This window comes from Lissotriton helveticus, chromosome 7 (assembly GCF_964261635.1).
Source record: "Lissotriton helveticus chromosome 7, aLisHel1.1, whole genome shotgun sequence".
NCBI lineage: Eukaryota > Metazoa > Chordata > Amphibia > Caudata > Salamandridae > Lissotriton > Lissotriton helveticus.
Genome location: NC_136068.1, coordinates 1,803,782,894 through 1,803,807,160, shown reverse-complemented (window position 1 = coordinate 1,803,807,160; position 24,267 = coordinate 1,803,782,894). Strand labels below are relative to the sequence as shown.

General features: G+C 47.1%; 1 protein-coding gene across 1 annotated transcript in view; it reads right to left on the bottom strand.

Annotated features, from left to right (window-relative positions):
* The window catches only part of LOC144770784 (phospholipase A2 inhibitor gamma subunit B-like), a 63,606-nt gene extending 41,442 nt beyond the window's left edge, over window positions 1-22,164 (bottom strand). Inside the window, exons 1-2 of the mRNA XM_078655538.1 lie at window positions 21,232-22,164; window positions 4,869-4,982 (exon numbers count right to left, since the gene is read on the bottom strand). Of these exons, the coding sequence (XP_078511664.1) occupies window positions 4,869-4,982; window positions 21,232-21,301 (184 nt within the window). The 5' untranslated portion in view covers window positions 21,302-22,164. The remainder of the gene's footprint in view (window positions 1-4,868; window positions 4,983-21,231) is intronic.
* Between the last annotated feature and the right edge of the window lie 2,103 nt (window positions 22,165-24,267).

The window sequence follows — 24,267 nt, the reverse complement described above, 5'->3', positions numbered from 1 at the left end:
TCTTCCCCCTTGGTTTTGACCTTGGCCAATCCGCATATGAAAGAAAAAATTTTTAGGTTTTTGTGAAGTGCTATCTGGAATCATCAACACAGATTCCTTTCTAGAGAAAATATTTTTTTTAATGATGTTTAAGATGCTAGCCTTTTTTCATAATATATTACCGAACAGCTGTCATCGAGTCACAATTTAAGTGACATAAAAACGTGCATGTAACACGCATTTGTGTGCTATGGTTTGTAATTCAGTAGCCCTGTACAATGTCTAATATCTAACCAGGCTTTCTTTCCTGAAATATAAACTCATATTTTAACCCCTTTTCATAACTTCGCGTCATTTGCATACTGCAACAGGTATGCATAAGAATATTTTCATTCATATTTAGTTTGCCTAATCTCTCTGTAGTAACTAGTAACACGCTGACCACCACATGCCATACCAAGTGCTGCCACATTACATTGAATTTATTCTTTAAAATGCTTCAGAAAGTTTTTAAATCCAACAAGGCTGGTAAAAGCCTCGCAGCATATCTAAAGTTTAAAGTACAGAAAAATACGATAAATAGTATACAAGATCATAAAGGCGCAGTTCACTCAGAGCCAGATAAGATTGCTGATATTTTAAAAATCTTTTATGATACTTTATATTCTAAGAACAAGGATGTTGATGAAAGTAAAATTCAGGATTATCTTAACGAATGCGGCCTTCCAGCCCTGTCAGATTTAGAACGATTAGGACTCAACAGTCCAATAACCGCCCTGGAAATTGAAAAAGCTATTAAACTGCTTAAATGTGGGAAAGCCCCAGGGTTTAGTGCAAACTTTTATAAATGCTTCCCCTCGCTCCTGGTTACTCCCCTCTTGAACCTATTCCACTAATTCAGTGAGACAGGTACAGTCACGGGTACTCTGGCCGAAGCTATTACTGCAGTACTACCCAAGGAGGGGAAAGATACAACACTTCCTAAAAACTGTAGGCCGATTTCCCTCATCAACTTAGACTAAGATTTACGCCATGATTTTAGCTAACCGTTTACAAAAATTCTTACCTAAACTAATTCATCCATCTCGGGTGGGTTTCTTAAAGAATAGATTGTCTAGTGACAACACTAGGGTCTTACCACATGTTTTGGAAAAGGCTAAATTAACACCTTCACCCACAGTAGCCATCACACTCGATGCTGAAAAGGCATTCAACAAAGTTGATTGGACTGATCTAGAAGCGGCGCTGAATAAATTTGGATTGGGTGAAAACTTCACGCGTATGGTCATGTCATTATATTTCAGCCCCTCGGCCAGGAGGTTCAATCTCGTCCTCCTTCAAACTCAAACAAGGAACTAGACAGGGCTGCCCCCTCTACCCCTCACTTTTCCTACTTGCCATTGAACCGTTCTTGTTTCACATCAGGAACAATAAACATATCTGGGGTCCATTTTAATGATTACACGGTCAAGATTACGGCTTACGCCGATGATGTCCTAGTTGTCTCTGAAGAGGCTGATAAGGCCATTCCAGCACTGATGTCTACAATAGATCATTTCTCAAAGGTGTCTGGATATAAACTAAACAAGGATAAAACTGAAGTTAAACTCCTGAACAATATCGGCAGTAAGGACATTATGGGTGACTCCGGTCTGTCGTGGCAATCTAAAAGCTTTAAATATTTAGGCCTTGACTTCAAGAAAGACTTAATATCTACTCTCCATGTCAATGAAGCTTCGGTCTACAAAAAGATATCCACATTATTGGAAATACCTCTCATGGTGGGGCAGGGCTGAAACCCTAAAAATGATGGTGACTCCCCTGGTCAATTACCTTGCTAGCATGCTCCCGATGACCTTCTCTCCTGATTTTTTTAAACAAAATATATAAACTCTTTAACTCGTTCCTATGGCAGGGTAAGAAGCCCAGAATATCATTGAGTAAGCTACAGCTTTCTAAAGACAAAGGCGGCCTGGGTCTGCCCAACTTTGGGAACTATCAAACGGCATTTCTCTGTAAGCAAGGAGCTAATTGGTTGACAGGGCATCCAGACTATACTCCAATAAGGCTGGAAATAGAAAGGTCACTCATTGATAGAATGCCTCTATCTGCTCTCCTCACCATGGACCTATCTCACCTTCCTCATTCACGATACGTTCTCCTCAACACCAAAAGAGCTCTTCTATGGTTAAACAACCTTGCTAAGCTTAAGATAAACAAGTCCAACATGGCCTCTTTATGGAAAAACGCCTCGCACCGGATCGAAGGTAGTATGCTCTACTGGGAGCCATGATCTCACAAAGGTATAAATCTAGTTAAAGACCTTTTTTCAGGTACACAACCGCTACCTTTCTCAACTCTCCAAAGCCAATACAACTTAACCCCCATGGACTTCTATGAATTCCTAAAATTGAAATCCCTCCTCTCTTCGCGCTCTATTAAACCCTACGTCCGATCGTTAGCTACCCAATTACCATTGCTATTGAATTCTGGCCACACGGTTTCCAGAATATACAAGCTTCTGACACCTAATCCAAGGAAAGCACACAAACAAAATGAAACAAAGTGGGAATCTGAACCAAACACTACTAATATTTCATTTGACTGGGAAAAAATATATTGCACAGCCTTCTCGAATAACATATCCCCTATCTTATCACAGACTAAGTACATGTTACTCAATAGGTCATACTGGACACCAGAAAAACTTTTCAAACTCCATCTACAAGACAGCCCGAGTTGTTGGAACTGCAACTCTGCTGTTGGTGACACACACACATGCTCTTCACCTGCCCCACTCTACAGTCATATTGGGATAAAATCTACCAATGCATAGACCACATTTTTAACACTCATCCTCCCAGGGAGTTCTCATATATTTTATTGGGCGTCTTGGATCCAACACTGGTCAATGATAACGACCGAGATCTGATGGACATCTTGCTTACCCTAGCCTGTAAGGTTATATTGTGCAAATGGAAAAATGCAAGCAACTTATCATTTAAAATCTGGCAAGAGTGGCTGTCCTTTCTGAGAGGTGCGGACAACCCGGCACTTCATTCCTCCCCATGGCGCAAATCTCACCCAAAACTGTGGAAATCCCTGGACGCCTCAACACTGTCATTTGAACCCCGTGAATCTATTCTATTGTGAAATATATAGATTTGTACTGTATCTCCATTGTTATGAAGAAGTATGCTGTAATCTTGTCTCACTCTTTCATATGTCACTTAATGATTACTTATCTGGACACGCTTGGTATTTTACTACGTCCGAGGTTTATTTTCTTACCCTGCGACCCACAATCGATCTATGGCTGAATTTTATAGGCACTTGAGTACGATAGTATTGTTTTGTATAGTACATATTCTTTTTCGTTAGCTTGTATCTTTTGGCTAGTTTGCATACAATGATTGTCTTGTACCGAGATGCCATCTGTATTGCTATTTTCTTCTCCGCCATTTTTGTATTTATTTTCTTTCGTTTCTGTGCGTTTTTTTTTTTTCAACAAAAATAATTTGAAAACAAAAAAAATGCTTCAGAAAGCATTGTGAGCGAGATAACTATGACCTTAATCCCTATGAAAAAAATGCACTGTGAGCGGCATTATTGATAGCACTCACCATCATCATCACAATAGAGGAATTTCCTCACACTACAGCAGTACTATACAACTTCATAATTTATTCACAAGCCAAACCAGTTATTTTGGAACACTTACCATCAGAAACTTTCCTGTTTCCAGCTGTACCAATTTAAATTGATTTTATTAAAACAGAACAGGATGATACCTACATCGTACTGTATGAAATGCATCAGAGTATTTCAATCTGTACCGTCTTTTATCTCTCCAGAGTCAGACTAAATTGCCAACTGCGACTCTAAAACAAACATGAGCGAATGAGCTCGATGAAGATTGGTGAGTAATGTACTTACCGTTCACAGGCTGTTCCTGACAATAGCCATCCTCGATCTGGTCCTAAAGAAGGCCCACAGACCCTTGAGTGCTACCTAGGGCCAAAACATGTCGACCTTTCACGATCTATCACCAGGTACGGTGGAACAGAAGCACTTCCACCACAGCACGACCCCACTCTTAATCTTACCCCATCCTCAGTAATTAAAGTTTCAAACTGAGGACATGAGGTATTTTTAATTCACACTTCGCTAGAACATTTCTGCACTTTTTATCACAACTGTCATAAAACCAGACAGTTCACCTCCGGGTGAAAAAAGGAGATCACTTGGAGAACCCAGTGTTCGAGTGATAAAAGACCCAATGATGAGGCTACTCACATAGCCGACAGGGCGGAGAACCAAGATATACCATACCATTTGGCGCATGTGTATGAGGGTCTTTGATATACCAGAACCCTAGACCCTGGTAATAACCGCATCTGTAATTCATTCTCCTCTGATTTCCCCTAGTTTTAAGCGTGCCCATTAAAAGGCTTCTTCTACAGTTTATAATTTAAAAATGCAATTCCATGTGAATCTCAAGAAATGCACTGGGTTTAAAGGCTCATCCTTGTGCATTTTCTGCTTAAGTAAGAGGTTAAAACATTTGCCACGGCTCCTATAAGAGTCCTCTTCTATAATGAGGCAGTTTCTATGTTTACAAGTTACAAAGGGCGTGATTTAGATCTTGGCAGACTGGTTACTCCGTAACAATGGTAATGGATATCCCGTTCGCTGAAATATAAACCCCTTTAGCCAGATGGATAAATGAGTTAACAATCTGTAAATGTTTGAAAATCTGTTTTAGTCCTGAAAATGACTCTACATTACTAAAGTCTGAAGCCGAAACATATATGGACTTGATAGTACATTTTAGTAGCTGTTGTGTACCTACTGCCTGGGACCCCATTTATTTGAAACTTCCTACTTACTGGAGGTAGTTTCGGTGTATTTAGTATAACAAATATCAGAGGGGCTGGGGCAGGTAACGCTAGGGGTCGTGCAGTCTATGTTGCTCGTACATTCCACACAGGAGAGGGCCTCGCCTGGAAGACAAAATGGAGAAACTTTGTGTTAATCTCACATACACATTATAATCTCCCTGTGTCGCCACTTTTATGAGTAAAATAATTGATTGCAAACACAAATGTATTCAAAGTTAAAGGCCTGATTCGCAAAAGCTTTTTCCCCCATTTGGAAAGCAAGTTAAAAAAAAAAGCAAATGGTGTGGTAACCCAATTCAGCAGACTCCATCCAAAAGAGTGCAGATGGCATTGCGCACACGCGGGAGTGCATAGCTTAGGACTTTCTCATTGGCTTTGGAAGGTGTCAGCCAGGTGGGCCTCTCATATTTAGGAGCTTGTCCGTAATTCAGAAAGGGATGCAGGTAAAATGATGCCCACTGGCCCTCCTTCCCCTTTACCCCCTTTGTATAGCACCAGCCAGGTACAGAGGAATATGCAAGGCAAATGGGGCACAGCTTCTGATCCTTTGTCTCTCTTGGGGAGTCCCCCCTTGCTGCAGGAGCCAAGTCAAGCTTTTTCCCAGGTTCACTGCCTGTGTTGGAAATTTGCTTTTAGAGGTGAAGCCCAACATGTAAAAATCTATGACATCACCCACCTGGGGTAAAGCAAAGAGGTTAAAAGCAAGCGTGATGGTGCCCATGGATAACCAAGGCCATGATTCCCAGTAGGTCAGGGTACTGTGAGGTATTTAACACCCAATTAATACCAATATCCCGATATTTAACTCATATTTCACTTGAAATAAGGAATAACATGCAGAATTGGTATTTAACACAACAAAATCTGCATGTCTCTTATTTTTTCAGGCATTTTTCCTCTTGATTAGACTCCTGCAGGTCAGACCTAGAAAAACTATCTAGGGTAGTCAGTTCAATCAGTTCAGTTCAAATAACGTTATTCGTTTTTTAGTTCAAACCATAAAAGTGACACAGGATAAAAACAGTATAGGTATCAATACATATGTTAAGATCACAGCTGAGACAGCAAGAGAATTAAAAAAAATTCTAGGGTAAAATGCAGTGGGTGCAACAGTTATTGCACAACTCAGAATTCTGATTGCTGTGCAAATATCGGTTTGTACATGGATCAGTATTGGTCTCTAGGCTCTAAATTAGGGCTTTTGTATCAGCCATGAACCTGACTTTTATGCAGAGATGGTGACGTGTGCACCCCTTGTATTGATGGTCCATCCCTTCTACAACCTGAAGATTCCCTCCTAACAAAGGCATCCGCATGCAGGCCCATTGCACACCATGGTGTGTGATGCAAGGCGTCTGCAAGCAGCCCCATTGCACACCATGGTGTGTGGCGCAAGGCGTCTGCAAGCAGCCCCATTGCACACCATGGTGTGTGGCGCAAGGCGTCGGCATGCAGGCCCATTGCACACCATGGTGTGTGACGCAAGGCGTCGGCATGCAGGCCCATTGCACACCATGGTGTGTGACGCAAGGCGTCGGCATGCAGGCCCATTGCACACCATGGTGTGTGACGCAAGGCATCTGCATGCAGACCCAATGCACACCACGTGTGTGAAGCAAGGCGTCGGCATGCAGGCCCAATGCACACCACAGTGTGTGAAGCAAGGCGTCGGCATGCAGGCCCAATGCACACCACGGTGTGTGAAGCAAGGCGTCGGCATGCAGGCCCATTGTACACCATGGTGTGTGAACCAAGGCGTCTGCATGCAGGCCCACTGCACACCATGGTGTGTGAACCATGGCGTCGGCATGCAAGCCCAATGCACACTATGGTGTGCGAGCATAGGCATCTGCATGCAGGCCCATTGCACACCATGGTGTGTGAACCAAGGCATCTGCAGGCCCATTGCACACCATGATGTGTGAACCAAGGCATCTGCATGCCCATTGCACACCATGATGTGTGAACCAAGGCATCAGCATGCAGGCCCATTGCACACCATGGTGTACGAACATAGGCGTCTGCTTGCAGGCCCATTGCACACCATGGTGTATGAACCAAGGCCTCGGCATGCAGGCCCATTGCACACCATGGTATGCAAACAGGCATCTGCATGCAGACCCTTTGCACACCATGGTGTGCGAACCAAGGCATCTGTATGCACGCCCATTGCACACCATGATGAGCATCGCTGTGCAACAGTGGTCCGGGCATAAAAATTCCAATCCCTGTGCAAACTCGCTTTTGAAGGGTTCTGAATTCAAAGCATTGGGTGAGGTAAATATCGCATCCCGGTAGTTTTCCCCAGGTGAATTCCAGTAGGTTTAATCTACCGAAATGTGAAGGGGTAAAAATGTGTGCTTAATACTGAGACAATGTGGAATGACCATTACGTTACATAGAAATACACTTAAAAGCGACGGATTCCAAGTTCCAATCTCTAGAGCTTTAACCACCACTGCCTGGGCAGAATATTGTGACTTGCATCTACCAGGCGTGCAAGAAAGGACAACTACTGTAGCCAAATTACAAGTTCAAGCCCAAGTCCATGTCGTCACCTTGGCCGCCCCTTTAAATCTTCAAGAAAGCAGCAAAAACCCGGCAGCAGCTCATTCATAATCGAAGTCCGCACTGCGATGCAGCCCGGGTGTACATGAATTGAGCCCAGTGACTCCTCATCTTTAAGGAAGAGCCCAAAGTATTAAAGTCCCTTGTCATGTAAAAACCTATCCGATCGGTTTTTGGCTTCCCTAGAATCCCGAATCGAGGATTCCCTAGCCCATACACCGAGCTTCAGCCCTCACTACAATACTTTAGCACTGTGCAAGAAGACAATGACCCATCTATGCCTACCCCCTTGGAGCCTATAAGTCCTTTCCCGGTCTCGTTGACGTCCCTTCACGTAAAGAAAGACTCAATTGCAACAGTTCCAATATGGCAATCTCAGAAAATGGAACTACAGATTGACTTAATTCAAACTTCGACTTCAGCACTACTTGACTTGGGCTCCAGGTTAAGCTCTCTCGAAAGGTCCGTATGGCCTCCCAATTGTTCCAACTCTTGTTCCTATTGTCCACTAATTAACACACTTTCATCTCTTCCAGAAATTCTGGGCTGGCTTTTGGACAGGGTGAAGCTCAACACCAATAGAAACGAGAAACCGAAATCCACTCAAGCGGCTCAAACCGGTCTACCCTCTGAAGAGTCCTTGTGTGTTGCAACATTGGATTCCCTATCATCAGCGAGAAGAACTATCTCCCCCTCCTTGGAATTAGACCTCACAAATTCACCTTTTTTCGCCTTGCTGGTCATTGGCGACCAGCCCAAATGATCCCAAAGTTGGCTTGGAGTCCACTAACATCAGCGGTCTAATGACCATCCCATCGGCGATTACGCAGTCTGATCTCACTGACCCAGCCCATTCAAACATCGCCTACCTGCCATCTAATCCTCCTACTAAACCACCATTGTCTAGGAGGGAGAGAAAGAAACTTAAAAAACAATCCAAAAAACAACGTCTTGCAAAAAGGAGCTCGGGCTCAACGGGACAGGGGCATCTAGTATGCCAGCTTCTGAAACGAGGAGGCTCTCCCACGTCCCCATTTTTAACCAGGCCTCAAAACTTAAAATGAAAACCCCTGAGACTAGAATGACTTTCATGGACAATAATAACGCCACCGATAATCTCCGGTCATTAACAGAGTAAGTGCCTAAGGGAACCCCCACGGCCTCTGGAATCACTGAACCATACTCTACAATCACAAAGCATGGATCTTTGTCAACAAAAACCAAAGGGGACAGCCTCTCAAGGCCAACGCCTGGGCAGGCAAGACAGCATAGCTCAGCCCCTAAGGGAAGTCCAAAACATTTGGAACAGCCCAAACAAATGCAAAACAAGCCAACGTAGATTTCCAAATTACAACAGAAGGTGTACTGACGGGACCTTCCCTGTGTCACTCGTCAGGTGACCCAAACAAAACTCTTCGGGACTACCCTATACAAATGCAGAGGCCTTCTCAGTCTCAATTGATACAAGTCTTGGGAGGGCAAAGTCAACTGGTGGGGAATTATCGTCTATCTGAAGTTCAACCCCAACAACTCAAGGTCCCGGTGCCTCCACCTGAAATAGTTGGGAGACAAATATCAAAGTCCGGAAAAAGACGCAGAACTTGTTTTTTTTCCTCACTTTGTACACAAGGGCCCGCACGACATCCTTAATAGAAACAACCTCATCCGCTTATTCAAGCATGTCCCGGCACTTTCTGGGGTTACTTCTGATCTTCCATCAGTCGAGTTTGCCTCAATACCAGACAAAGGGGGTTCAGAAGCAACTGTTACAACGTGTTCATGAGAATCCCTAAGGGATTCAATTTTTGGGGAAGCCAGCCTCTTTAAAGATTGGGGCATAGAACTTTGGGTCCCCCTACAACAAAAATATCCCCACGTTCTTCTTCAGGATGATCCAGTAAGGCCGTACATCAGCGTACTGAAGGGGACTCAGGGTGCAACCCATGTTTGGCTGTTAGACGCTTCAAAAGCGGATAACCTCATAAACATTTCATGTAATAATCAAAGTCTGGTAGCTGTAAATCCAGTCTCCCTGTCTCCCACAATACTTACAGCCGCTCTGGATACTTCCATCGAGAGCCTCCAACCATATGCTCCCAGCAGTACCCCTAATAACGGGGAAGCCAAACAGTCAGACTCCAAACTGACCATTTCTTCTTGGAATGCGGCTGGGTTGAAGTCAACCCGCTCATCCATATCAGCAGTGGAATATCTGAATAAAAGTGACATCATTTGTTTTCAAGAGACTTGGTCTCTATCTCCATCGGCTATCCACGGCAATTATGAACTCTTTCAATCAGCCTCCCAGACCAATTCCTATGGAAGACCTTCTGGGGGCATCTCCATTTTCATTAAACACAGGTGCAAGATCGCAGCTACTCCCATCTATCAGAACTTAACGGCAGAGCAAACTGTACCAATTACCGGTCTTTCAACTTCAAGCAATTCCTTTCCCTTGCTCTTAATTAACTGTTACCACAATATAGCTAAAACATCAAAATCAATGGCAACAGTCCTATTGTTCAAACATCTGGGAGAACTTTTATTGGAATTCACCTCTGCAGAAGTACTGCTATTGGGCAATTTCAACATCAGAGACCTGGTTTCTAACGCCCACTCAGTCACCAAAACTAAGGAGCAAGAAGTCATGACCACTTTAACCAATTACAATTTACGTTCTGCGAAGCAAATTGTATTGAATCAGGATCCTGGTGTCCATCTGTCCCCAACATTTTAGGAAACTTTCGACCATTGACTACATTGTTTTATCACCATCTCTGGCAAACAAATTAATCATGAAGGAAATCCCCACTCGTACCGAGAGCGACCATAACCCTTTGACTGTAACAATGGACCTGCAAGTGCCTGCCGCTGCCGAAATAACTGAAGTGGGGCATTCAATGCAGGTCTAATTCCACACTCTAGTCAGATGAATTAAATGGGACACTTCAGGTTCTGATATGGTGGGCACTTGGCTCATGGGAACAACTCCAAACTTCACGCATAATGCTCCCACAGACTTTCATCACTGGTGGGACAACGCCATTGTCAAATTACGAGACCTCTTAACAGGCCCTGAAGCTCACCACTGACTCCCAGGCCTTTCCCGAAGCAGATTTTTAACCCGGCGTTAGCCATCTAAAGAAGAGCCCTAAGGAGGGCTGTGCACCTGCACAAATTGAAAGGCACAGAGTACTCTGCTAATAATATGGCATTACTGCGCAAAGCCTACAAAACAATCAACATGGGAAGCCAAGAAACAAAAAGAACAGATTGACTGGCTAAAAATATTTGCCCTGTCAAAGGGAAAAAAACGGATCCATTTATTGAACTATATAAATAAACTTCGTTCCTCCAATAAGAGCAGGGGGAATGCGGTCCCTGAAGAAGATTGGTACCAGCATGTGATTCAACAAAACTGCTGTGATACCCTGGACCCTGTGGAGGGCGAAATTAGAGATCGTGTTGATACTACGCAGATAGAAACCCATGAGCTGACTACTCCGGCCGAGGTCTCCAAGTATTTGAAAGCCATGAAAAACGATGGCGGTTCCAGGCCCAATGGCCTTCCATCTGCGGTCTTCAAATGTGCGCTGGAAGATTGGGTTAAGCTGTTAGTCCCCTTATACAACAACGCGTTTACTACCCATCGGCTACCAGACTCATGGAAAGGCTCGATCTTATGCCCAATTTTTAGGAAAGGAGAGCCCTCTCTCCCAGAGAATTACCGACTCATTGCCCTATTAGATATTGAGGCCAAGGTATATGCCCAGGGTCTTCTCTGGTCGCTAGAAAAATGGGTAGCGGAATACAACATTCTACCATACTTTCAAAGTAGGTTTCGATCCCCGACCTCCACTATAGACAACATCACCACTCTAGCCATCCTGAGTCAACAAGCAGCGCAAAAAAAAAATCATCTCCCCCTTTATTGCTGCTTTATAGACTACAGCGCTGCCTTTGATAAAGTGTCTCGCAACACCTTATGGAGGAAATTAGACAAGTGGTGGATCCCTCAGAGTCTGCTAGGAGCCCTTATCTAGTTGCATAAGAACACATGGGTACGAGTCAGAACTGGCTCAGCGACAGTCTCTGCAAAAATTCCAACCTCAGATGGCCTAAAGCAAGGTTACGTTCTCGCCCCCCTCTTGTTCAACCTTTACACCACCGATCTGGGAAGATTCCTGGAGAAAAGCAATCTCCTTCCGCCAAAACTTGGCCTTGCAAAATCGAACCTGCACATTGTGCAATATGCCGACGATATTGTTATAATAGACCAGGCAAAATCTGGCCTCCAAAGAGCCTTAAGCACGCTCCACAAATATAATACTGCTAACGCTCTAAAAGTCAACCAGGACAAGACGAAGGTTTTTATATTCGGCTGTTGCAAGAACAAGAAAAGTTTAACGTGGAACATTGGGCCCCCCAAAGATCAAAACAACATCAAAATACAATTAACTGGAGTCTTGTTTAGCGAGTCTTCCAGGTTCTTCAGTCCACCTAGCCGCCTTGAAAAAGTGAGCTGGATCAATAACATACTCTCTGCCCCGACTCAACCAGTCCCTGAGTAGTCCTTCTGCCGAACCGATTGTGAAGGTGATTAAAGCCACTCTTCTCCCCGCCTCAAACTATGGGCATCAGGCCTTTCCTGGCGCATGCTCAGCCAGTCTCGACCACGCCCAAGTATTCATTTATAAAAAAATCTTCCATCTTCCGAATTTCATCCACAGGGCAAGACTACAACTGGAGCTGGGCCTTCAAAGACAATCTATTTTCTGTGAGGCTGATATTCTGAAATACTTTATAAGGACACTAAAAGCCGCAGACAACACCCTAAAACCACGGTTAAAAGAAACTATTGCCAGCTCTGGGAATCCATGGAATCGTCAAATTATAAAGGCCATAAGAACTCTAGACATCGACAACTCATTACTAACTGCAGACACTATTCCATACAAAGTCTGGAAAAGGGTTACCAATAAGCAGGTCACACAAATTTCCTACCGGATGGACATCCAGGTTCTAAAACAACAACTATCCTGCTTCCCTTGACTAACTCATACCTCCCTGGGGTACCTCAATCTTACCTCCTGGAAAGTCTGAACGCAGTGGCCCGGAAGAATATAATGTTCATGCGTCTCTAGGGTCTGCGCTCCACTGCCTTCAACCGATGGGCTCCAACAAGTGAGGAGGGGGCCTGCAGACTGTGCAACTACAGGTCTGAATCGTGGTTGCATTTTCTGTGCTGTTGTCCTGCCCTTGACGCTCCCAGAAGACTTCTTTTAAAACCCTTATATTTAAAATGGGGCATCAGAACATGTTGGGAGGCATCGGACCTTTGCTTTACTTCCTTGGACATTCAAGAGCTTGCAAGGTCTGGAAAATATGTGAGACACCTGGACAATCTTTTTACCCTCTCTTGCCCCTGCCCTTCCAGTTCCTCTGCCCTTCCAGTTCCTCCCCCCAAAAACGTATCACTGACTTTTTTTGCCCCCTCTTAGTATTCCTGTACTAATTTATTGTATTCTTGGCTCTGGAAACCTGTTACGTGATTACAATGGTAATTACAAGACTGCCTTGTTAGTTATTTGTATATGAACTTAAACTTGATGGTTTTCTTAGTTTTTGCTTTTAACGTGGTAACTGAGCTATGATGACACTCTATTGCAATGGTTTTAATTAACTGTGCTAATATAATACAAATTTCTTTTAAAAAAGACAAGTCACTTGGTTATAAATGCGATAGGTTGTCTTCCTCTGTAAGTACAAAAAGGCAGCTGGAGCAACAACTCATGACGTCCCGCACTGATACAGCTTTCGTCACTCCAGGTGAAGAGGCTTGCTGATCGCATGTCTGTAGCTCCCCTGTGGACCCCTGTGATCCCATCTGAGCTTAGACCCCCCGAGCAGCATGGCCAGGAATTTATTTAAATCTTTCTACATGTATATCTATCTTCAATGCCTTCAGAAGAGACTGATTCTCATTGCCACAAGTTGTTTGCCATTAGCCTGAAAATGGGCACTAAAATGAAGTGTGCTGTGAATGGAAAACACTAATTCTGATAAAATGTCTCAGTGCTACAAATTGCTTATTTCATACATATGTATTGATGTTTAACAACTTAACCTGTTCCATGCTCATGACGAGCTCAGCTTGGCAGTTTGGGCTGTACTGTTCCCATGAGGCACAGGGTCAGACTGATTTGCATATAGCCATGTCTGAAGTGGGGTGGCTGAGTGGGCTAAAGAATGGTGGTGGATTAAACCCAGATCAGTTGACTGGGGGTGAGTGTTTGATTTGCTCAAACGCTCCGTCCATCATCCCCTTTTGTTTCGCTTTGTTCGCCCTAAGTGTGGCAGGGTATGCTCAGACGTGAGTCCCTTGCTCACTTGGCCACTGGATTCAAGATAGCCTGGCTGATGAGGATTATGAATCCGAAACCGGTCCCAGGATGCTTGTTTCCGGTCCATGGAAGACATGGCTTGGCAGTTTGGGCTGTACTGTTCCCATGAGGCACAGGGTCAGACTGATTTGCATATAGCCATGTCTGAAATGGGGTGGCTGAGTGGGCTAAAGAATGGTGGTGGATTAAACCCAGATCAGTTGACTGGGGGTGAGTGTTTGATTTGCTCAAACGCTCCGTCCATCATCCCCTTTTGTTTCGCTTTGTTCGCCCTAAGTGTGGCAGGGTATGCTCAGACGTGAGTCCCTTGCTCACTTGGCCACTGGATTCAAGATAGCCTGGCTGATGAGGATTATGAATCCGAAACCGGTCCCAGGATGCTTGTTTCCGGTCCATGGAAGACATGGCTTGGCAGTTTGGGCTGTACTGTTCCCATGAGGCACAGGGTCAGACTGATTTGCATATAGCCATGTCTGAAATGGGGTGGCTGAGTGGGCTAAAAAATGGTGGTGGATTAAACCCAGATCAGTTGACTGGGGGTGAGTGTTTGATTTGCTCAAACGCTCCGTCCATCATCCCCTTTTGTTTCTCAACTAGCACCGACAACGCGCTCAGCACCGCCGAACACATGCATTTCCAGATCCACACAGACCCTAATTCCACCCTCATAGGTACCCTCATCTACCGACCCCCGGACCCCAGCTCTGCGACTCCATCGCCAACTTGATCAGCACGCATGCCCTGACCTCCACCAACTACATCCTCCTCGGATACCTGAACTTTCACCTTGAGAACAACAACGACAACAACTCCAGAACCCTGATCGATAACCTAGCCAACCTCGGACTGAAGCAACTTGTCACAATGCCCACCCACTCCGCCGGCCACACGCTCGACCTAGTCTTCTCCTCAAGCCCGTACATGTCCATCAGCCACACCACCGAACCCCTCTGGACCGACCACCGCTGCATCCACTTCGCCTTCCAGAAACCCACCACATACCACCGCACCCAACAGATCCCCGCTGCTGCTGGAGCAAAATCACCGAAGACCAACTACACGCAAACCTCGTCTTCAGCCCATCCACCGAACCCTCCAACACCGACGACGCTGCCCACAGCCTCAGACGCTGGATCGAGGACTGCGCCAACACCCTCGCTCCGCTAAAGAAACCTCCCCCCCACAGAGACACAAGCAAGAGGGCCAGCTGGTTCGCCCAGGAACTCCTAGCCTCCAAGCAAGCCTGCCGGAAACTAGAGAAGAAATGGCACAGTGAACAAACTCCGGACAGCCACGCAGCACACAAGGACGCCATCCGCAACCACCACCACCTCATCAGGGCGGCCAAGAGGACCTCCTTCAAAAAAACCCTGGGCAACAACGCACACAATAGCAAGGAGCTCTTGAACATCGTGAACAAACTCTCCAACCCCAGCTCTAAAACCAACGACATCCCGCCGTCGCAAGCCCTGTGCGACTCCCTCGTCACCTTCTTCCACCGCAAGATAGCAGACATCCACGACAGCTTCAACACCCAGACAGCCCCAACAGACAGCAACACAACAGACCCTCCGTACACCATCGACCACGACCCCCTGCTAGCCTGGGCCAGCGAGAGCATCGATGACACCATCAAGACAATGCACTCAATCCACTCCGGCTCTCCGTCGGACCCATTCCCCCACCACGTCTGCAACAGAGCAAGCAGTACCATCGCACCCCACCTGCGCAACGTCATCAATCTCTCCCTCGAGACCGCGACCTACCCAGAGATCTGGAAACACGCCGAGATCAACGCCCTCCTCAAAAGACCTAAAGGCAGACCCAAGAGACCTCAAGAACTTCCGGCCCATCTCTCTGCTCCCCTTCCGAGCCAAGGTCATCGAGAAAACCATCAACAAACAGCTAACCCAATACCTCGAAGAAAACAGAATCCTGGACCCTTCCCAGTCAGGGTTACGCAGCAACCATAGCACCGAGACTGCCCTCATCGCCGCCACCAATGACATCAGGACCCTGCTGGACAATGGCGAGACCGCGGCACATCCTCCTAGACCTTTCTGCCGCCTTCAACACCATCTGCCACCACACACTACGCGCACGCCTCCACGCCGCAGGAATCCGAGACAAGGCTCTGGATTGGACCACCTCCTTCCTCTCCGGCAGAACCCAGAGCATCCGCCTCCCCCCCATTCCGTTTCAAAGCCTCCAAGATCATCTGCGGCGAACCCCAGGGATTCTCCCTCAGCCAGACACTGTTCAACATTTACATGGCCCCGCTCGCACACATAGCCTGACAGCACGACCTCAACATAATCTCCTACGCCGACGACACTCAGCTGATACTCTCCCTCACCAAGGACCCCATCAGAGCCAAAGCCAAACTCCATGAAGGAATGAAGGCCGTCGCAGACTGGATGAAGACCAGGCGTCTGAAGCTGAACTCGGACAAGACAGAGGTCCTCATCCTCGGCTCCAACCCTTAAGCCTGGGATGACTCCTGGTGGCCGACGGCACTGGGGGCAGCCCCGACACCCACTGACCACTCATGCAATCTGGGAATCATCCTTGACCCAACGCTCTCAATGACCAAGCAAGTCAACGCCGTCCTCCTACTTCAACACCCTCCGCATGCCTTGCAAGATCTACTGATCAAGCTTATCAAACAACTACAAAGCATCCAAAACGCCTCGGCACAACTGATCCTCAACGTACCACGCCACGGCCACTTCACCCCCCCACCTGTGAAACCTGCACTGGCTCCCCATCAACAAGAGGATATCCTTCAAGCTCCTCACCCACGCACACAAGGCACTCCACAAGACTGGCCCAGCCTACCTCAACAGACGTCTTTCCTTCTACATCCCCAACCACCAGCTACGCTACGCCGACCTCTCACTCGCCACCGTCCCGCGCATCCAAAGAACAACCACCGGTGGGAGATCCTTCTGTCAAGACCTGGCTGTTCGATCAGTAGCGCCCCCCCCAGCGCCTTGAGACCCTCGCGGGTATGTAGTGCACTTTACAAATGATTGATAAAAGGAGAAAATGAAATTGATTCAAATATTAGAAGTTTTAAATATAAATCACACACATGCATATATAAAGTCTCACACACACCGGTGAGAAAAAATTCAATAATATTTATTAGATACATAAAAGAAAAGCAGCAAAAACGCATCTGTAGTCTTAATGAGGGCTCCCGTTTTGTAGTATTTGTGTTTTTCTAGATTTTCACTTGAAGATTAATCCACTGTTTGCTAATTTTCTCTCATATGAATTGCACTTATGCAGCTCTGGAGGCTGAAAAGCACCAAATGTTGAGGCATGTGGAGGGCAATTTAGCCTGGCAGGTGCTCAACCCGGGCAGTGAAACCGCCATAGCCTGGCATGAGAGAGTGCCATCATGGCAGACGATCAAGCTGTCTAGGTAAGCACAAGGTGAGCAGAGCACACACAGGGTGCAGCCAGAGGGTGGGAAGGACCTGTGCTCTGAGACAGAGGGCACGCGCTCGCGGATGGAGAGGCGGGCCCATCGCCCCTGCTGGCTCTGCTTGACCATACACATTCCATTTACTTTCATTTGGAAAACCAGCAGAAGGGGCACCTTCATGTCATTCTTCACATGGCAATGCGTTGCCAAGGTCTGTGCTACAGCGACCAAAACTGAGAACATGCCAGCTTGCCTGAGGTGTTGGCCTTACACATCTTTCCATATTACCAATCTGACGGAAGGCAAAGGCCAGGTAGAGTTTTCTATGGAGCCCCCATTAGGGCGTCCATACGGACTGCACTGGATATCAGGCAGCCAGGACCAGGCCTGACTATGACACTTTTCAGAATGAAGAAGGCCTGGCCTGTGTTTAGGAAATTTGGACAGATAACCTTGAATGAGGGGTACACTGATAGTCACATGCCAAGAATTTTCAACGAGGCGAAAAGTTAGATTTGTGGGCACCTGCAAGTAGGATGTCTAGGTATGTCTGCAGGCTCAGTCTTAATATTCATCATAATTATTATTATTATTGAGCATTAAAACTTATTATTACTCACACAGTGCCCACCACAAACTGAGTTGCCTCACTCTTTGCTAAAGAACGGTGATGGATTAAATCCAGATCTGTTGACTGGGTGTGAGTGTTTGATTGGTTCATATGTTCCGTCCATCACCACCCCCTTTTGTACCGCTTTCTTCGCCATAAGTTGGCAGGGTATGCTCAGACGTGAGTCCCTTGCTCACTTTGCCACTGGATTTAAGCAAGCCTGGCTGAAGACGGCTGAAATGCCAGAGACCGGTCCTAGGAAGCTTGTTTCCGGTCCAGGGAAGGCATAGCTTGGCAGTTCGGGCTGGACTGTTCCCATGAGGCACAGGCTCACACTGATTTGCATATGGCCATGTCTGAACTGGGGAGGCAGAGTGGGCTAAAGAACGCAAAAGATTAAACCCAGATCTGTTGACTGGGTGTGAGTGTTTGATTGGTTCAGATGCTCCGTCCCATCACCACCCCCTTTTGTACCTCTTCACTCTTGCCCACAGCACCTAGTTCCCACCACAACCTGAGTTTCCTCACTCTTGCACACATCACCTGTGCATGCTCTGGATCAGATTTAAATGGTTGTATCACATTTTCATCAACATAAAACCAATATATTTATTCAAAGAATGAACTACCTTTTGATCTACACATTACAGGCCATGCTATGAGGAAGAGTGATGACATCTTCATGCTGATGCAAAAAAAAGGGGGGCAACAAAAATGCACCTCACCCGGAGCTCCAAAATGCCCTCATTGTAACTGTCTTGTGAACCTATTTTGTGTGGGCTCCCTTATTCCGGCCTTTGCTTTTTAGTCAACATCACATTGTAATTTTGCTTTTTTTTTAACATTGTAAGAATAGGCTAGAAAATCACAGCATATGCAATGTTAATAACTAGAAGAAAAAACAAAAAAACATGGTGTGTCACACCCCGCATGGTACTACTTGACAGCTGTGTGGAGAGAGGTGGGGCGGATGGATTCACCATCAGTCAAGAGAGCAGACAGGATACAGGCTGTGGAATGGGAACACCAACTTCAACAAGAATCAGAGAGAGGAAACGCATCCATCAGCCAGGGAAGTACAGAGGATACAGGGTGGACAATGATGAGACCTAATCTTCAGCCTTTAGAGCAGAGAGGATACAGGCTACAGCAAGAGGGACCCTTAAGCCAGGAGAGCAGCGAGGATACAGGTTATTAGGGGCAGTGCTTAATTTGTGCAGGTGCTTTCAGGTGCTCAGCACCGGCACTTAATTGCCAGCACCGGGGCTTATGACTGTCTGCCATGACAGTCTGCCACATGGTAGTGGTGTCAGGCAATTCAGGTACGCGCACAACAACTTCTGTTTATTATTTCAATTTAAATTTCCAATTATTAGTATTTGCCTCCAAAGCCATTCTTATAGATTTGAGGGCCTGTAAAAGTATGAATTGTCACACTTTTTAGAGTGTGATGATTAGTAGAGTGCTGGTGCCGTCATTGGCAGTGCTGCCAGAGGCAACAGATGGTGCAAGCTCTAGTGTCCTCCTGTCGAGGGCCCCAGCAGTACGTTTTTTACAAATTAAGCACTATTAGGGGGTCGCTTTCATCCGGGGGCGGTGAGAGGGGCAGCAGAGAGGATACAGAGCGAGAGCACCTCACCTTCAGCATGGAGAGCAGCGAGCATACGGGTAATAGGGGGACACTTTAAACCAGGGGACAAGAGAGACTACAGGCTCTACAGAGAGGGTACCTCCCCTTCAACCTTTAGAGCACAGAGGATACAGGCAACAGAGGGAACCTCATCTGCAGCCAGGAAAGCTGACAGGATACAGGGTACAGAGAGTAAGTGGCACTAGTCTAGGGAGCGGCATTTTCATCCTAAGGAACAGAGAATAAAGGCTCTAGAGACAGAAAACCTCGCCTTCAGCCTGTAGAGTCCAGACGACAGAGGTTACAGATAAGAGGGAACGTCACCTTCAGCAGCCTGTAGAGAAGCGCAGATACAGGCTACAGAGAGGGCACCTCGCCTTCAGCCTGTAGAGCAGCGCAGATACAGGCTGCAGAGAGAGGGAACCTCACATTCAGCCTGTAGAGCCCAGGCGACACAGGTTACAAACAGAGGGAACTTCACATTCAGCCTGTAGAGCAGCGCGGATAGATGCTAGACAGAGATGGAACCTCACATGAAGCAGGGGTGTAGGGGGGATAAAGGCTCTAGAGAGAGGGAACCTCGCCTTCAGCCTGTAGAGCCCAGGCGACACAGGTTACACACAGAGGGAACCTCACCTTCAACCTGTAGAGAAGCACAGATACAGGCTACAGAGAGAGGGAAGCTCACCTTCAGCCTGTAGAGCCCAGGCGACACAGGATACAGATAAGAGAGAACCATGCCTGTAGAGCAGAGCAAGCAGATACAGCTAGAGAGAGCAGGAACCTCACATGCAGCAAGGGTGTAGAATGGATACAGGCTCTAGAGAGAGGAAACTTCCCCGTCATCCTGTAGAGCCCAGGCGACACAGCAGTTACAAACAGTGGGAACTTCGCCTTCGGCATGAAAAGCAGCGCGGAATGATATAGGCTAAAGAGAGAGAGGGAATCTCATCTTCAGCTTTTAGAGCAGCGTGGAGACAGGCTAGAGAGAGAGGGACCTCAGCTTCAGCCTGTAGAGCAGCGTGGAGACAGGCGAGAGAGAGAGGGAACCTCACATGAAGCAGGGGTGTAGGGGGAATACAGGCTACAGAGAGAGGGAACCTCACCTTAAGCCTGTAGGGCCCAGGCGACACAGGTTACATACAGAGGGAACCTCACCTTCACCCTGTAGAGCAGCGCGGATAGATGCTAGCGAGAGAGGGAACCTCGCGTGCAGCAGGGGTGTAGGGGGAATACAAGCTCTAGAGAGAGAGTGAACTTCATCTGCAGCCAGGAAAGCTGACAGGATACAGGGAACAGAGAGTAAGTGGCACTAGTCTACGGAGCGGCATTTTCATCCTAAGGAACAGAGAATAAAGGCGGTAGAGAGACAGAAAACCTCACCTTCAGCCTGTAGAGCCCTCGGCCTGTAGAGCAGGGCGGATAGATGTTAGAGAGAGAGGGGACCTCACGTGCAGCAGGGGTGTAGGGGGATACAAGCTCTAGAGAGAGGGGAACCTCACCTTAAGCCTGTAGGGCCCAGGCGACACAGGTTACATACAGAGGGAACCTCGCCTTCAGCCTGTAGAGCTGCGCGGATAAATGCTAGCGAGAGAGAGGGAACCTCGCGTGCAGCAGGGGTGTAGGGGGAATACAAGCTCTAGAGAGAGAGGGTCTGACATCAAAGATAACGCGCCTCGCGGGGCAGGGGGGTTAAGGGTCCTTACCTTCCACAAGGAGGGCCGCCAGGATCCAGGTGAGCAGAGGCGCAGCCCTCATTGTGCCTTGCAGCAGCATGGCTTCCAGGGTTACACCGTGTGCCGGTGGCTCCCAGCTCGGTGTATTTATGCTTCTCGGGGCGTGCACGCCGCCTGGGTGAGGGTGCAGTGTTTCCAGTGGAGGGGTGGCCTGGAGGGGTGCGGCGCTGCCTGGGCGGGGGTGCAGTGTTTCCAGTGGAGGGGTGGCCTGGAGGGGTGCGGCCGCGCTGCCCCTCCCGCCCCGCGCCTCCTCCTTCTAGGAATCGATCTGGGCTCAGCGGCGCCTGTTGCCAACACAGAGTTTGCTCGGGTCGTGGCGGGGCTTCCGCTCTCACGCGCGGGGCAGCCCTTCACGCCGCACGTGCTGTGCGCGTGCCCTCACTAGCTGCACTTCTTTTATTTCACTGGGAGCAGCGCTGGCCCCTCTCGGCAAATCTACACAAAAGCAGCATTTCGCCACTGTGCTGCTGCGATGCAGTACTAGGACCTCTCAGCAGGGTAGCTACAGTACTTGCACTTTTCCACAGTGCTACTGTAGAGTAGCACTGGCACCTCTCAAGGTAGGGTGACCAGAATTTTAAAGTAAAAAACCGGGACATTTAAAAAAAAAAAAATAAGGACTACAATTTTACTTCAAGCGATGAGAGCGCTCCTCAGCAGAGAATTACAGAACAGGCAGTAGGAACATACATAAAATGCAATTGTTAAGCCCAGTAGATTGCCTGTTAATAAAATTGCTTTCTTGAAACAACTGCTAACTATGCCTGCTTTGTAAAACATAAAAAACACCTCCCACTATTTTCAGTCGACCCTCTCCACAAACGGGGACTTGAGCTAAATTTCTTGAAATTTGCTGGGACAGCTGGTTAAAAGCAGGGACCGTCCTGGCAAAACGGGGACGCCTGGTCACCCTATCTCAAGGGCACTGCCATAGCGCAGTACTGGGATTTCTCAGCAGCACTGCTATAGTAGAGCAGCACTGGCACTTCTCAAGGGCACTGCCATAGCGCAGTACTGGGATTTCTCAGCAGCACTGCTATAGTAGAGCAGCACTGGCACTTCTCAAGGGCACTGCCATAGCGCAGTACTAGACTTCTTAGCAGCAAGCTATAGTAAAGCAGCACTGGCACTTCTCAAGGGCACTGCCATAGCGCAGTACTGGCATTTCTCAGCAGCACTGCTATAGAGTAGCACTGGCACTTCTCCAGGGCACTGCCATAGCACAGTACTGAGATTTCTCAGCAGCAATGCTATAGTAGAGCAGCAATGGCACTGCTCTACAGTGCTAGTATAGAGAAACACTGGCACTTCTCAAGGGCACTGCCATAGCGCAGTACTGGAATTTCTCAGTAGCACTGCTATAGAGCAGCACTGGCACTTCTCAAGGGCACTGCCATAGCGCAGTAATGGGATTTCTCAGCAGCACTGCTATAGTAGAGCAGCAATGGCACTGCTCTACAGTGCTGGGACTTCTCAAGGGCACTGCCATAGCGCAGTGCTGGGATTTCTGAACAGCAATGCTATAGTAGAGCAGCAATGGCACTGCTCTGCAGTGCTAGTATAGAGCAACACTGGCACTTCTCAAGGGCACTGCCATAACGCAGTACTGGCACTTCTCAGCAGCAATGCTGTAGTAGAGCAGCACTGGCACTTCTCAAGGGCACTGCCATAGCGCAGTACTGGGATTTCTCAGCAGCAATGCTATAGTAGAGCAGCAATGGCACTGCTCTACAGTGCTAGTATAGAGCAACACTGGCACTTCTCAAGGGCACTGCCATAGCGCAGTACTGGGATTTCTCAGCAGCAATGCTATAGTAGAGCAGCAATGGCACTGCTCTACAGTGCTAGTATAGAGCAACACTGGCACTTCTCAAGGGCACTGCCTTAGCGCAGTACTGGGATTTCTCAGCAGCAATGCTATAGTAGAGCAGCAATGGCACTGCTCTACAGTGCTAGTATAGAGAAACACTGGCACTTCTCAAGGGCACTGCCATAGCGCAGTACTGGAATTTCTCAGCAGCACTGCTATAGAGCAGCACTGGCACTTCTCAAGGGCACTGCCATAGCGCAGTACTGGGATTTCTCAGCAGCAATGCTATAGTAGAGCAGCAATGGCACTGCTCTACAGTGCTAGTATAGAGCAACACTGGCACTTCTCAAGGGCACTGCCATAACGTAGTACTGGAATTTCTCAGCAGCACTGCTATAGAGCAGCACTGGCACTTCTCAAGGGCACTGCCATAGCGCAGTACTGGGATTTCTCAGCAGCAATGCTATAGTAGAGCAGCAATGGCACTGCTCTACAGTGCTAGTATAGAGCAACACTGGCACTTCTCAAGGGCAAGCAAGATTAGCCCAGCACACTTAAAAAGGGTCAAACAATGAACAGTCTCACAATGCAAATATTTTTCAAAGAAGAGTCGATGTTATGTTGTCATAGTAAACTTCATCCTTTATTTTTCTGTTTTTTTAAAAACGTTTTGCAACCGCAAACGTGTTTCGTCCACAAATAGTCTTCTTCAGGGCTTGTAGTATGTATTTGATGAGCTCTCATATGATTATTGCAATCGTTTTTGAAGAACAGTCAAAGCCTTATCACAGGGATATATATTAGACTCCAAGTAATGATCATTTTCGAATTTGTGTCAGAGGCCGAATGTAGTTCAGGCAGCACGTTCATCAACGGTAGAGGCAGCGCATACGTAGTTAGCAGAACACAGCAACAGGACAGTACCAACACCTCTAGGCAGCACTGCTGTTGAGTAGTAAAGACACTTCTCAGCAAGACTGATGTTGGGCAGTACTGCCACTGCTCAGTAACAGTGCAAGAGGGCAGTACTGGCACTTCTTACTGAGCTGAAATAAAAAAAAGTACTGCACTTCTCAGCACAGAGGCATTTTTCCACAGCACTACAAAAAGACAGTATATAGAGACTTGTCAGTAGAGCTTCTTTCGATGGGACTGGCTCATTTCAAAAGCACTGCAACATGACAGTACTGGTGTTT